The 16,532-nt window shown below is 42.2% G+C and overlaps 1 protein-coding gene across 1 annotated transcript in view; it reads left to right on the top strand.

Annotated features, from left to right (window-relative positions):
• LOC136835351 (TBC1 domain family member 16-like) overlaps nucleotides 1-16,532 on the top strand; it is a 116,555-nt gene that overhangs the window by 59,458 nt on the left and 40,565 nt on the right. The window contains exons 7-8 of the mRNA XM_067098735.1: nucleotides 1,645-1,867; nucleotides 14,832-14,919. Of these exons, the coding sequence (XP_066954836.1) occupies nucleotides 1,645-1,867; nucleotides 14,832-14,919 (311 nt within the window). The remainder of the gene's footprint in view (nucleotides 1-1,644; nucleotides 1,868-14,831; nucleotides 14,920-16,532) is intronic.

The raw sequence follows: 16,532 nt of genomic DNA, 5'->3' as shown, positions 1-16,532 counted from the left end.
ATGACATTACTCTCCCTCATGGACATTCTCTTGGGTGCCTGGCAGTTCACAAGAGCAGTTGGCTGGTGTGAAATGTTTTTACACTATACAGTATAATTTTTTTCTCTTTCTGTAGTTGGTAGGATATTTGCCTTAATTATTTTCATTAAGGCTTTTCTGTCCTCTTGAGTTTCTATGGCGCAGGTAGTAGTTACTGTAGAAGAGTTAGATAGCACCTTTTAAGTCATCTTTGGTTTTGAAGGTTTCATTAAAGTCATTTTTCAGGGTGCTCCTATACTGTTATTCTACTTAAAGAGTTTCTGGCAGTCCACCTAACCAATCAGAATTTTATACACTTGGCCATACACAGACTATAATCCACCTACCCCAACATAACTACCTGTAACCCCTTTGCGTTTTAATAATTTACTTTTTAATTCTAAATGATTGCCTGAATGTAGGATGAAATGTAAAGGACAAACAATAAACCATCTGTAGTATAACATTTTTCTATGACCTGCTAAAGAAAAAATATGAAAGATACATAGAGAAGATTCTATACATACTGAATTCCAAATAAATGGCCATTGTATTCGACAGAGGGGGGAGACTTTTCTAATTATTATTATTATTATTATTATTATTATTATTATTATTATTATTATTATTATTATTATTATTATTATTATTATTAATTTGAGAAGACTGGGGCAAGACAAAGAGTTGGAGAGCTAGGTTGGAGGAGACCAAAGGGAAGGAATAAAATTAAAAAAAGGCAGAAAGATTGTTATTAAGAGGAGATGCTGTAATAACAGATGAGAATACTGTATTGCCACAAGTAGAGAAACTTGCAAATTTTGTACCATCATTTTCAATTGTAAATTTATGGGAGCTATTTATGATTGTAGCAGGTGCTGGTAGAAATGTAGTTTGTTAAGGGTTTATTATTCTAACTGCTTAATTTTATTTTTACTAGTATGGTGAGTGAATGGAGTGTTTAGAATATTTAAAATCTTATTTCTTTTGTATCACTCAAAGAACAGGTTTAACTGAGGTATAAAGTTAATATGTACAATAACACTCCCGTCTGGCATAGAAATTCGTAATGCCAAGTACAGTAGTGCTGAACATGTCAAGACTAAAGCCATGTATAAAGGATTACACTGTAAATTATACTGTAAGTTATCAACATGTCATACTGTTTTACATTTTTTATGTTTAGTAATCTTACTGCAGCTCTTTTATACTTGCAGGTATGTTTTTTCCTCCCTTGTACTAATGTTGAGTGTCACAGCAAGATATGTATTTTCCAAAAAGAGCAGCTTTTAATTTTGTATCTATAATTGGGTGGGGGACACTGCCTACAGAGTGTCTTGTGTGGTGCATTGAAGACAGTACTACAGGCTCTTTGCAACTTCCTTTTGGCACCCAGATGAATTACCTTTTGTATTTCATTTTTCATGTTTGATTTGGTTTCTTGTCAGCTAGGTGTTCAACTTCTCTAACTTCAACTTGTTCCAGTTCTCACCCTTCATAAAAGGACAAATCCCTCCAACAAATACGGTGAATTTAGAAAGGCAGTTCAGTGGTCTCTTTAAATTTTTGTAAACAATAATTTTATGCTTTTACCAGTAATTACAGATAAATTGTTCCTTTTATTGACAGGCCAAAGCAAGTCCTTGAGGCTTTTCTTCAGTGACAGAGATCGAACCTGTGGTCAGCTTGTAATTGCTAGTCAAGAAAGTCAGTATAAGATCTTCCATTTCCATTATGGAGGGCTAGATAAATTGGCATCAGTTTTTGAAGACTGGAATTTCTTAGTGAAGCCTAGAGATTATGAGGATGGTAGAGCAGCAGATTCTGCTCTCAAGCTATTCTTAGTTTGCAAGTAAGGCCGCCATATATCTTAGCAAGGACAGTTTTTCAGTAATTTAGTAAGGACAATTTTGCAGTAGTTTCATATTCTGTGATATTAGGTTAGGAAATTATGATAAAATGGAAATTTGTAAAGTACTTTTGTGACATACATAACTGTAAAAATTATGGGTTCATATGAACTACAAAATTTATTTTCCAATACAAACTCATCATTTGTATTAAATGTCCCACCTCCCAACCCAGCTAATTACTTGCAGCTGCTGCCAAGATTATAAGAAAACTGAGTTTCTTGCCTACCTGGAACCCAGGATCCATGAGGATTAATGTGCAGTGTGGTTTTCCAGCTAGCAGATGGTTTTCTTTGTGAAAGGCAGGATTTGCAGATGACCATGAATGACGGATGGTGTAAGTGTTGGTGTACTGCATATTGAAAAAAATTAGGGTCTTAAGAACCTAGTATTTGCACAGCACACCAGAATGATCAAGGTTGATTAGTGTGACCCATGGCAAGGGGGTTGCAAGAATCAATGAGAGTTCCACATTTTGGGGCAAATCTTATGTCAGTGAAGACTCAAGGTCAGCTTAGCCAACTCTTAAAATGCAAGAGGCAGCTGATAAATGAGCAAGAAAATCTGTATTTTCAGTTAACAATTGATAGTTATCAACACATGGATGAATTTACCAACATGGAAGTGGATGACAAGGAGAGATTCCATTGAAGACTACACTTCTGTAGTTGGAACTGAAAAAGTTTGACAGGTTTTCCTTTCCCACCAGTAACATATTCTCCACTGGCACCAAACCAAAGTTTGGACCTGGAATGTTTTTTTTTTTTTTTTTTTTGCATTTATAGGTTTTTATGATAGTTGATATTCTCCCATGAAACAAAGTGAGGTGTTAAGTCCCTTCAAGACAAAGTGAGTGATGGCTTCTGTCAATAATTCCCTGGTCTCTCACATAGTGGGATTCTCTGTATATTGGCAGCACAGAGATTTAAGGAAAGAGAATGCATTGGGATATCAGATTTGGCTGGAGGAACAGTCCTTGACCCAATAATATAAGGACATGGTCTAGCAATGTCTGACCAAATACAAGAACTGGATGAAGAACTTAGGTCTGACAATAGTCTTTTGTTTCTGGGACTGTACACCAGGACTTAAAAGTTGAGAAACTATCAAAGAACAACCCCGTTCCCTCAGTGTAAATGCAAAGAGCCTTGTGCCATAATAACATGAAATCTTTCATTTCATGATATAACTTGAAGGAAAGATAACATTACTCATCTAGACCAGGAAGAATGGCTATATCAGCAGTAGATCCTTTGGGAAATTTGATTTTATAAAGAACAGTTCTTCAGGTTCCATCTGGAAAGGATGTTCCCTAGCCTCCTTTGGCTTGAAGGTTCCTGCTCCTGAATACCAATATGGTAATGACCCTCTCGTGTTTGTGGATGACATGACCCAGATGTTATCCTCATCTAGGTAGTCTGTTAAGTGTCCCTACTGCCTCTGCCATATTGGAGCTATTATGAATCTTCTTTCCCAGTGGGCTCTAGTGAGACTTCATCCTTGTAGGCAGTTATGTACATCGTCTTCACAGTTACAGCCTTTAGATAGCAACTGCATGTCTGGTCAGCCACTGAGTCATTCTTGTGAATGGTCACAAGAGAACCTTGCTAATATAAAACTTTGTGGGACCTTTTATTGTTTAACCCCTAAGGGACAGGCTAAATGTATATCAAGCACACCCCAGACCGGGCAAACTTTAAGGTTGGCCACTTTTAGAAAAAAACACATCAGTGGCAAGAGGAAGATATACTAATGCACAGTATTTACAATCCGGTATGGGGCCTCTTTTACAAGAAGCTTGTAAAAATATGTTTTCTGAGCTCGGCCCCGTGTCACCCGGTGAAATTCCATACTAACTTGAATTTGTGTATAACATTGCTAAATATACCAGAGAAAAAGCTTTCAGGAATGCTGAGTTACTACCCCCAGATCGAGCGTCTTCTATATTGAAGACGTCGGTATTCACAAGAGGTGAGTGAAAGAATCACAACCATAGAGCCACACTCGATAGACATCCCCATGTCAAAACCCCGGGAAGAGCAGAGAGCCGTACCAGCTCCACACTCACCCGCCTGCCCGAGCTCCAGCGCCATCTGAACTCATTCCATTTCTAGCAACGTGATATTCTCACTTGTAAATTTTTGTGCTTGTGCTTTTGGCTGATTTTGCCTTTTTTCTCAGCATGTCTTCGAGCAGCTTTACTGTCACCAAGTTAAGTACCATCTTATTGCGGGGTTTTATGATAAGTTTGGCTGTTTCCAACCGTATTTTAATATTATACGTGGTTGTTGTTTATAACCTTCGTGGCGTCCCCCAGTCAGCCATATGCGACGCGAGATTCGCCCACCAGCTTGTTCTGTTTGGGGCTTCTCCTTGTCGTTTACATTTCTTATCATTATCCCCTAGGATTCATCCTGGTGGCGTTTCCTGGGCGGGTTGTTTTGATTGTTCTCACGATTAATTTTGTTGAACAGCATATCGGGGTTCCTTCATTAGGGTTCCCGTCATTTTCCACCTAGGTTTCTCCCCAGGATGTTTCCATGGACAGTTTTAGCTACATTATTATTATATTGTAGCGTGCTGGTGCTAATCAGGTGTTTTTATTGCTTTGATTATGTTATGCGGGGAGTGTCAGATCAGGTTTATTGTTTACTCCCTGTCGCTCCTCTCGGTTAGGCTATGCGCCTTGCACGAGCACAAGATTATATTATTGTTTATGTATATATATTATTCTTAATGATGGTGATTTATTTTTATCTGGTTAGGTTGTGTGGGGTTCCTAGCCTGCCTATGTCACGTTAGGGCTTGTATTTTGCATCCGCTCCGCTCTCCCTTTACACCTGAGTTAGGTTAGAGTGTGAGGAGGGGATCAGCAGGTAGAGAGTTGCTGTTGTTGTTCCTTCCACTGGCCGTTGTTTGGGTTGCAGAGTGAGACCCCATTGTCCTCCCCTTCTCACGGAGGGGTGAGGCTTTCTGTGGGTGTGTCTCCTCTGTGCTATCATAGCATCCTCCCCTTTCTTCGGCTCTGGTTGGTTTTCAGCACAGAATTTCTCTCCCGTTGTTTCCTCTTTCCTCCTTCCCTTATTCCCTCCTGTTAGCCCTAGGCTATCCATAGGTGCTTGGGTGCTAGCCTCAGGCTACGCCTAGGTGTGGGGCGAGTGCGTTGAGGCCTTGGGGTCGCTATCCCATCCTTCCCTTATTCGGGTAGGCTTTGTTCTTCCACTGCTGGTATTAATTTACTTGGCGTGATGTGTGTCTGCAGTCGAGCGGGTGAAGTAATCTTCCCCAGTCTCCTGTTTTCACTTGCTCTGGCCTACTCCCATCCCTACCCCCTCCAACCCTTTCCTCCTCCCCCACCTACCCTAAGTCAAGCTCTTTGTCATCTTCTAGGCAGGTGGCGTCAGCTGGCGTTCCTCCGAGTTGTGGGGCCTTTCTGGTGGAGGGATTCGTTCCCTCCCAGGGCAAGTCCCCGATGGCTTTGCTTGGCTCAGTGTCTCGTTAACCCGCTCTCCTAGGATCGAGCAGGTTTCCAACATTCTTAGGTTATTGGTTCTTGCCCCTTTTTCGCGTTAACAGCGTTCAAGATACTTTAGTTGGGTTGACTGGGCAAAACACTCGGCCCTCGTGGTCCTGTGATGTTTGATAGCCTCACCCTACTATTGTTCTCAGCGGTTGAGGCTTGGGATCTCCGGAGGGGGTAGTTCCGGACTCCGGAGTATATGGAATTAACCAGTTTTGATTTACCATCCCTGTATTTTATATATGCATATACACTTGTTTGTTCCGGGCAGCTCACTCCTTGATTGGACATATTGTTATTATCAGGGTCCGGTGTCCCTACCCCAGGTTCCGCCGTTTTATTCGGCATCCCCCTTGTGGTAGGGCCCTTTTGACTCGGCTCTGTCGTTCGCTGGAGTATTCCGGTGGTGGAGAGCAGCTGGTTTACCACTATATTTATTTACTTGTTTGGTAGGCCCGTCTCTGACGGGGTTTTCTTCCGCGGAGTACTCCGGTAGTGGGTTTCGAAAATACCCGTGCCTGCAGTTTAAGTTTCTAGAGTGGTAGGTTCATGTACTTTTCACACTTACAGACTGTGCGTTGTGAGGAGCCAGGATGCACCGCCACCCTCCATCAACCTTACGGGCATGGTGTGCGGACCCCGCTGGCTATGCGGTCCGGCTGGATGATCTATCGTTTGGCATCCTGACGGGTATGAGTTTGTTGGCTCTGAGCAGTAGCATCAGGGCCAGTCGGGTAAGCTTGACTTTCGTTCTTCACGCTACTTTCAGTCTGATATGTGCTCATATTGTAGGTCATGACTTTTGTGTTACAACATGCAGACCTGATTCCCTGCTCTCTCTTTCAGGCTGCGGAGGTCCTCCAAGAAGGAGGCCCTAGAGTCTCTCCGTGCTTGGGTGACTGGGTTGGGAGACGTGCCTCGGGAAACTTCCATGTCCTCGCGCGAGCTTGAGGGGACCTGCTCTACCCGGCGCCCGGTTGCTGCGGCCGTACCTACCAGATCTGGCCCTCCCATCATCCAGCAGATCCGGGACGCGACCAGCCACCTCAGAGGACCCCTATGCGCGGAGGTTTCAGGGGCGTCGCCGCGCCTTAGATTTGGACCTGGAGCCGATGAATGGAGCAGGACCAAGGGGTAGGTAGAGAGGTAAGTGAGGCAGCTGGGCGGTCCCCTTTTGATTCCCATCTTCTTCTGTGTCATCTTTTCAGGGTTAACAAGTCTTCCTTCTTGAAGGGACAGGGCTCATCTGCTGTCCCCAAGTTGAAGTTGAGGCGTCGTGAAGGAAGGGCTACAAGTCCTCGTCTTCAGAAGGCATCTCCCTTCCCCGTCGAAGGCCAAAGGTTGTTGTACCTGTGGCCTCCGGGAGCAAACCAGGTACCTCGGGCAAGGAGGCGAGTAAGAGGGCGCCCAAACCAAGCCCTCGCCAGCCTGCCTTTGACCCTGGGAGGCGTTTGCAGAGATGTTGCTCGAAAGAATCTCTACGGAGGTAGAGGCGAAGCTTACAAGATTACGGAAGGCTTCATAATCAGGAGACTCTGCTGGCGGATATGGCTCGCTCAGTGGGGTGGTCCGCGATATGAGATCCCTGGACACTGCCGACCTCCCTCTTTCGATGTAGGAACCCGTGGCGTTTTGCTCTTCGTTATTGCGTCACGAAGACACCTGACCATCGGAGGGTCTTGGCACAGGGCGTCTGGAGGAACTGAGTTCTTCCTCCTGATCTCTTGCCCCCTACCCAGGCTTCGTTAGGCTGACGGAGGAAGCCTGAATACGCCAGACAAGGTCCTAAAGGGACAGTGATCTTCCCTAGGGACCAAGCAACTCACTCTGTGTGCACTCCCACGGAGTGGCAGGCAGATAATACTAAATTGACTCCCTTCAAGGGCACTATACCATGTTTTCCTTGGGTGATAAGTTGCCCACTCCCTGCCTAAACAAAGTTGCTTTGGCAATGGCTCAGCTTGCTTGATGGCAAACCCTTGCCTCAGCTGAGGAGACAGACTCCACATCTCTGGTATTCCCAGGGGTGAGGAGTTCTGGAAGGACGCCCGTCCACATTTACAGTGGGTAAATTGGACACTGATTGCAGCGTCTTCACAATTCAGTGAGCAGCTTCTAAGCTCCCGGAGCTCTGCTGAAGGCGGGTTGAGGCTCGGTGTCGGTTGAGCCGATCCTTGAACTCCTGTGCTTAACAGAAGCGACTTGCGTCTCCTGTGCAGAGCCTCTGTTCCAGGTTCTGGCTAAATCCTGTTGGCAGGGTTTCAGTCAGACCTGTATGACTTTATGGTGTGGTTGGAGTGCTGCAAATTCATCTTCGCGGATGCCACCATGCGTCATGAGCCTAACAAGTTCATGAAGAGTTCTATCTGAGGATAATCTCTTCCCAGAAAGACGAAGTTGCCAGTGTCCTGGCGAGGCTACCAGGGCCAACCAGAGCCTACGCTCGTTGGGAGTATCTTCGCCTTCAGCGGAAGACCCCGATCTGGCAGCTCCCAGAATAAGTCTGGAAACGTTTTTTGCACAGAAGACCTCAGCACCAGACGGTAGTTCAGGCAGTCCCAGTCTAGAGTGGTGGGCCAACCTCCACCTCAGGGCTCAACCCCAACAATATAAAAGGTTCAACCAGCCCAATCCTGCTCCTCGTCGTCTCCCTCACCAGCGTACAACCCTACCTGAGGGCCGTGGGGGTCTTTCACGGCCTTAATAGGAGCGCAAAGGGTGTAGAGTCGCACCCTATACAGAGTAGCAGCTGGATCTGCCTCGGGGAAAACCTGGCGCGGTAGAGGAAACAAACCTGCTTCCCTCCCACTGAGACCAGTGGTCCTTCAGTCCTTGCACACAGCATTGTGTCCAAAGGTCTGAGTTGGGCTTCAGGTCTGGATCCCCTCCCCTGACCAGATTTTACCAACCCCTCCAAAGGACTTTGTGACAGAGCTTCTCAGCAAGAGACCAATAAAGAAAGTAAGGCACCTCAAATTTCAAGGCAGGCTGTTCACTGTCCCAAAAAGAAAGATTCGGTCAGCAAAGAGTGATTCTAGATCTCTCGCGTCTAAATCTCTACATAAAATCGACAAGTTTCGCATGCTTACGTGTGGCTCAAATGCGGACTCTGCTGCCGCGTGGAGCCGTCACCACTCTATTGATCTTTCAGATGCTTACTATCACGTCCGGTTGCGCTGAACTTCTCTCCCTTCCTGGGTTTCTGACTGGAAACAAGCCTACTCCTTCAAGGTCATGCTTTCGGACTCAATATAGCCCCAGGATATTTACAAAGCTGAAAAAACAGTCATTCAGCAGCTACTGTCCGGGATCTCCTGGCAGCATACCTGGACGATTGGATAATCTGGGCTCCAACAGTACAGGAGTGCCGGAAGGCTACAGCCATAGTGATCAAGTTCCTGGAGTCGTTGGGCTTTCAGTTGAACAGGGAGAAGTCCGCCTGACTCCGAGTCGGTTTCAGTGGCTGGGGCTCCAGTGGGACCTGTCCTCGTACAGGCTATCCCTCCCGCGTCAAGCGGAAGGAGATAGCCACGCTTCTCAGAAAATGTTTGAAGGACAAAGCAGCATCATGGGTCTCCAGAGAAATTTCACGGCTCTCTTCAGTTCGCTTCAGTGACAGACCTGCTCTTAAAGCGAAATTAAAAGAGACAAACAGTGTGCGAGGATTGCGTGTCAGGGGCTCAGAGACAGGTCTTTAATCCTGATCTTTGAAGACAAGGCTACGACCATGGTCTGACAGTCAAAGGCCTGTCGAGAAGTCAGTCCCCTTCAATTTCCCCTCCAGCTCTGGTAATTCACACAGACGCTTCATTAGCTGACTGGGAGTGGTACTCACCAAAACAAAAAGTACAAGGGACATGGTCTACAAATGTTTCCAACAGTTCATATAAACACCTTGGAAGTTATGGCAGTGTTTCTAACTCTAAAGAAACTTCACCCCTACGGCCAGATTCATCAGGCTGGTGTTGGACAGCGCCGTGGTGGTTCATTGCATCCAACAGGGCGGCTCCAAATCAGGTCACGTAAACCAGGTGATGGTAGCTATCTTCTCTTTGGCGAACAAGCACGGCTGGCATCTGTCAGCCACCCACCTAAGCGGGTGCGGAACGTGGTGGCGGATTCCCTGTCCAGGACTACTCCGTTGAGACGTAGTGGTCTCTGGAGGCGAGGAATCATTCATTGAGTTTGCCGCCAGGTTCCGGGACTCAAGTGGATCTGTTAGCTACTGAGAGCACCCATGCTTCCTGTTATGTGGCTCCCAATCCTGGACCCCCAGGCCTATGCCACTGGATCGATGACCATAGACTGGAACAATTGGGAGGATCTACTTGTTCCCCAATAAACATGTTGTTGGTACTGCACAAACTCCAGGTCATTCAGACCTTCATCTCGGTAGCTCCCTAATCAAGACAACTGGTTCCCTCTGCTTCAGAGCTCAAGTTGCTGTGTCATCAGGATACCCAAACCCAGACTGACCCAGTAGTACAAACCGAGACTGTATTTAGCTTCCTAAAAATTCAGAAATGCCCTGGTTTTTATGGACTTATAAAGTTTGCTGCTAAAAAGGGGAGCAAACATTGACCTAAATTATTAACTCTGTTTCTAGAATCTGATAAGAGAGATTCTACTCTCAGCAATATGATTCAGCAGTCAAAATTAGCATCCTTTTGAAGGCATCTGAGGCTCAAACTATGACTACTAACCTAGCGGTTACTTTCTTTAGATCATTGTTTGAAAGTCCTGTGCTGCCATACTACATTTCAGCCAAGTCAGCAAGAAAGGTATTTTTGTATGGTTTAAAATTGACCTTACAGATTCATACTTTTCATCCATCCCTAGAGCATGCGCTCGTTTGAGACGATAACCCGCCCATTCTGTTACCTGGTTTCTCAATGATGTTTCTAAAATTAGCCTCTGATATTGGTAACTCACAGTGTACTCTTATCTGGATCTATTTAAAGAGACCTTGTTTCTGATTAGCTTGGCTTCAAATGCCAAATTTCAGAGCTATCGGCTCGCCAGAGGTGATGATCACATTGATTTCCTCCCGTCCTGAGAAGTCCTCCTTTCCCCCCCTGATCATAGGTTCCTAACTAAAAATGAAGACCCTCAGGAGGTGCTCCCCCTGGAAGGTGGTGCCTTTTCCACAGGACCAGTCCTTATGTCCAGTCTATTCTTAAAGTCTTACCTACAAAGAACTCCACAGTGTAAGTTGGTCCTCTTTTTTATCAGGGAAAAAGGTGAACTCTTTTCGTTGAATGCTAAGACAGCAAATTCTGTATTTTATTAAACAAGCCAACCTGGATTCAGTCCTAAGGTTCATGATATCCGTCTTGGTAGCTACCTCACTAATTATTTTCATAATGGGTTTTGCTGAACTTACCTAGTATACGGGATGGAAATCACCTCTAGTGTTTAAACGCTTCACTAATTAAAATCCTTAAGCCCTGAAATTTTCACAGTGGCTAGTGTCATTTCCACCCAATTATCATTAACTTTCCTTTCCCGCCCGCCTGCCTCATTTATTTCTCTGCCTGCTCTTCTGGATCAATCATGCCTCACTGCCTTGCTCCTCATGCACTGATGCTAGTATTGCCTTTGTTATTGTTTGTCTTGGTGATTGTATTTTGATGTGCTATGAATTTAGATTATCCCAGAGTACTGAGCTGTTTTATTTTGCTCCATGTACCTCACCTTGATATTGTATCTCTCATTGTTCTTAGATTTAAGTTTATATTTACTGATTGTGCCATTATATTTGTTGGGTGTGTCTTATTTCCACCACGCATTTACATTGTATATCTATTTTTGTACATTACTCTTAAATTTAAGTTCCAGTATTTACCTGTTGTTGGAGAGATATCAGATTTAAATCTATTTTTCATAAGCGTGTGTTTTTGTTCAAATCACTTTTGTTTTCTTTAGCAGCTTTGCAGTCTTGCATGATTCTCTGTCACTATTTCACCGGGTGACACGGGGCCGGCGGGCTCAGAAAGGATTTTGACAAAGGAAAAATCTGGCTGAGGGGCCCGTGTCACCCTGACCTCCCAGAGCTGGTTTACCCCCTCTACTTGCTCGTACCAAGGCCTGGGGGTGGTGCTAGTCTGGAATGAGTTCAGATGGGCTGGAGTCGCCATTGGCGGAGCGGGTGGTGTGGGCTGATGCGGCTCTCCGCTCTTCGGGTTTTGACATGGGGATGCTCCATCCGAGTGTGGCTCTATGGTTGTGATTCTTTCACTCACCCTTGAGTAATACCGACGTCTTCAATATAGAAGACTCAATCTGGGCAGCAACTCCAGCATTCCTGGAAAGCTTTTTTTCTGAGTATATTTAGCAATATTTATACCTAGAAATTCGTGTTAGTATGAATTTCACGGGTGACAGGGGCCTCCCTCAGAAATAGATTTTCCTTGTCAAAATCCCTAATTTTACCAAATTATGCATGTTTTTTCTAATAATTTATTTTATTTTATTTTTAAAATTTTGTTACATCTCACAAATTCTGGGTATATTTGTTTAAAATATTTCTTAGATTTACTGAGATGGGGAGATGCAGTAATTTTTGTGAGGTATACATGTTTTTTCTAGTATTTCTTTGTACTTTTCTTTGCAAAATTACAATTGCACAGCTGACATACTATCATAAAATAGAACTAAAACCAACAGCAATCCCTGGGTATATTTATGAGCAAATAAATAAAAAGATGTCCTGGAGCTGCAAAGAGGCAGTACATCATCTGAAATCTCAAGGCATACTGAGCGATATCTCTCCTGTGCCAAGGTAATAAGTTGCCATAAGTCATTTATGGACCATTGAAGTGCTATGAACCTCTTTCCTGCTAAATTCATTCACACAGTATGGCACGTAATATTAATACTCATATGAGGATTCCCATCCATCACCCAAAACCTGTTATAGATACTAATATGAGGATTCCTGTCCATTAAGGGTTAAGGCTACCATGTCTGGCCAAGTCCTTGCACTTCAGTGGGATGGACGGCATTAACCCCTTACCAGACTAACCCGAGATATCTTGTGATCAGTGTTCTAAAAATTTTGGACTTACCACGAGATATCTCATAAAAAAGTTAAATGCTAATATAGGACTAATACAAGATGTCTCGTGATCCACAGTGTTGTTTTAAGGCTTCCTCAAGATATTTCGTGTTATATCATACATTTGGCAGTGGTACTTGCTGCTGGAAGTCATGAGTTATCGAGAATGACTTTTTTGTTTTTTTCGCACCGACTACACGTCATTAGTAGCACTTCCTTGGCCATCCTGGTTGTTTGTTTGTTTGTTTTTTGCTTCTTTTCGCCAGTTTGCAATTAAGTTTGGTTGTTTTATTTGACATCTTAGACACTTCATATGTTATATTATTGATTTATTGCGTTGATGTCGTGTCTGTTGTTAGTCTCTTGACCATTTAGTGATACATCAAGTATAATTTTTTTTTTATTTACGCTGAGTACGCACTATTATTAGCTCTCCAGTGGTGACTTTGAGAATCTGTTTGTTTTGTTTCTTCTTTTTTACTTTTTTAGGCAAGTTTGGTTGTTTTATTTGTCATTGTAGACTGCTTATATTAATGATTTATTACGTTGATGTCGTGTAATTTGTTAGTCTCTTGACTTTATTTATTTATTATTTTAGCCCAGTTATAGCAAGTTATCATGATGACACTGATACTGAAGAATCATTTACTGACCTTGAAAGGCCAGTTTTCAAAATTATTAAAACTAAGCATACGAGATATCTCGTGATAGACCAAAACAAGTATAATTTATGCAGATAACAAGTTAATGACCATAAAAGGTTTCAAATTGAGTTTCTAAAAATCACTATATTACATAAAATAATCATAATTTTTGTTGAAATTAAGTAGAGTGTCTAAACAAATTATATTTTCAATTAATTAAATAAAATAATTGGAATCTTTTTTGACACATTGTTAAAAAATAGGCCCTTTAAGGGGTTAAGGGCAGAACTCTGCACCTACCAGTAAAATTTGGCAGTTAGGAATAGGCCAGTGAGCTGGAAGTTCTAGAGGTCAGTTGTCAACAGGATGGAGTGGGGTTACTTTTTCCCCACATGATGGACTCAGGGAGGCTATTGGAAACTTGTGTAGACACCACAAAACCCCATCATATTTATGAACTCACATCCAGCATCCTAGAAGATAGATTCCACTTTACTTGGATTGCATATCCTAGGATCTCACATTTTTTCCTACTTTGTGCTGACCCATGCAGTATTGGTTAGATCTGGAACTCCAGGAACCTCCTAGATGTCTCTGGCTACATTTGCAATGACTGAGCAAAGATTGCTGTACAGACTTCTGTAGCTCTAGGGGAGACATTCCCAGGGATAATCACACATAGCAGGAGCCTCTTACATCAACCTTAGGCTCTGTCAATTCCAAGGGAACTAGGAAGTTTTGTTTCTTCTTATTTGGAGGTTCCTGTCTATCTGGAGAAGTAAAAATCTACCAGTCGTGATTATGCTGAAATTTCAAGGTTGCAAAGGTCTTGGCCATATTGTTGAGATTTAGAAGTTTTAATCTAACCAGTATCTCTAAACTACTAAAAAGGTACTCTATTTATAGGTTTATGCTTCTCTTCAGGTCATTGATGCAGTAATGAGACAGTCTTTGGCTGGGGCCTTTGAAACAGGCTGATGAACTGAGTGCTCACCATAAGTGTCTCTACCTTAGGCTGGAGGCAAGTGACCTCAATGCCCTTCACCTTTACAAAAACCAAGCAGAATGATATGCCTATGTTTACAATAATAAAAAACTTTGTAAGGAGTCCCAACTGTGTCTGTAAAGGTTGTCAAGAGATACCTCTATGCTTTGGCTCAAATAACTTAGTTTAAAGGATGAAATAAAGTAATGTTTTGCAGAACTGCACATCTTAACCTCTCTCCTCTCTGTTCTTTAGGAAAGATTTTGGTACTTACGTATTGAATAGTCACATTCAGATGTCAGATATTTGTAATCGAGTGAGTTGGGGAGGAAGGCAATACACATGACCAGATCTTGTAATGTATTTTCATTACACCCATTATATATATCAAACATCCTGTCACCCAGCCTAGCTGATTGCTTACAGCTATAGCCTGGACTATATGAGAAATAAATTTCTTACTTGCTTGGAATCCAGCATTCATGGAGGTGCTTGCACTTCACAGTTGTCCAACTGCAGGGGATTGTTTTTATGCAAAAATGAGTGTTTAGGATTTGTGAGAACCATGAGTGTGGTTTATGTAAGTCATGGATTTGTACTGAAAACATTAGTTTTTAAAATTCTGAAAATTTCTTTAATCATTCCTTATGTTTTTTGCTGAGTTTGGCTTTGTTGGTATTTATTTGCACATTATTTGCAGGCCACATGTGAGTGAGTCTGAGCTTCATCCAGAAGAAGGGCGACATGAATGTGTAGATGCCGATTCCTGGATCACATACTTCAGTGAAGTTAGTATTTATTTGTATACCAGTTTGTATAGACAGTACAGTCGACCCTCATTAAGTCGGACCTCATTAACCTGGATAAGACGGACACTGAAGAGGGTCAACCAATTTAAAATACGTAATGTTCGACCACGATTTAAGATAGTTATTGTTCCTCCGCTCGTCGTGTACCGTTTTCCTTTTTATTTACCAAGGGTAAATAAAAAGCTTTTCATTTATGTTTATATTTTATATATACTGTTCTGTATTTATACTGTACTGAACTGAAATGCTTTTAACTTGTAACCAATTTAACTTGCGCACGGTACATACCGTCATTAAGAAATGCTGTTGTCTGGATCGGTAGGAAGTATCGTAGCCAGTCTCTGAGCATTAACAGTTTTACTTTATCTGCCTGACTGGCTGCTGCATAATGCTTTGTATGTTTTGGAAAAGAAAACCGTAACAAAAGTAAGCTTTACAAAGACAAAGGCTGAGTTACTGAACAATATCTACTTGTGTTTGTAAAGTCCCCACTCAACGTGTTCTCTATAGAGAACATCCTGTTTTCTGCGGTGCCTTCACATCGACCTAGGGTCAATCAGAATATATATTTATCACCATAATTGTAAATTGTATATTTATTGTCCTTCTAAACAATCATGCTTTATGTACAAGTAACAAATTATGTTATGTGTCAGACATTATTGATCACTGTGTTTTCCTGTATGACCCTGTCCTGTTTTTGGGAATTAGTTTTGACCTCAGGTCACCTGTAAATCTTGTACCCTTGGTCTCTGTGAATGTACGAGACATCACATTCGCTTTATAAACCTTTCGTCGTCAATATCCATACTTCTACCCTAGAGAATTAAAAAGAAGATTTTGTTTTAAAGGTATGTCAATGCAGCTTTAGTAAATATCTTCTGAAGCAAAAAAAAATATATATATATATATATATATTTTATTTGCTGAAGAATCTCTGAACCAACAGTTTTGCACTCAAAGTAATAAGAAGGAATTCATTCTATTCTTCATACTTAACCAGTAAAATACATACTATCAAAACTACGTTTTGTATTCAAAACACACGCACTTATGTCATCATCAACTTCTCTGAGCAAAAGTTCTTTCTCAGACAGAATACAGCTAAAACCAGATTGGCTGGCTGATTGCCACAAAGATCTGCTAGCCAATGACCCTCTACTTCTGTTCTATTTATAGACTTGTCATGATGGCACTAAGTTTGAACGTTGCCGTGATCTTGATTATTTGACTGCTGATGGCAAAAATTACTCAATAATTTGCTTGATATAATAATTTCTTCATGAAAACATAAATTCAATAATAATTTTAACTTTAATATAGTCGTATGAAAAATCCACAGTGGTGATGTGTCATCATTTGTGAATCCAATTCCCGGGATGTCCTCAAATTCACGACTGCAAACTGATGACGACATTGGTAACAATAAAAAACAACCCTCTCCAAGATTGATATGATGAAATGTATTTTATAGTCTTACTTATTGTTAAAATTCACAAGTTGGATATAATAATTTTGATCATGTATATTTTGCATTTCACGGAATGTTTTGTAAAGAAACAAAAATGTGTTAGTGACTTATGGTCTTACTT

This window comes from Macrobrachium rosenbergii, chromosome 55, assembly GCF_040412425.1.
Source record: "Macrobrachium rosenbergii isolate ZJJX-2024 chromosome 55, ASM4041242v1, whole genome shotgun sequence".
In the NCBI taxonomy this organism is placed as follows: domain Eukaryota; kingdom Metazoa; phylum Arthropoda; class Malacostraca; order Decapoda; family Palaemonidae; genus Macrobrachium; species Macrobrachium rosenbergii.
Note: the sequence above shows the minus strand (reverse complement) of the source record. Positions and strands in the feature narration are given on the sequence as shown.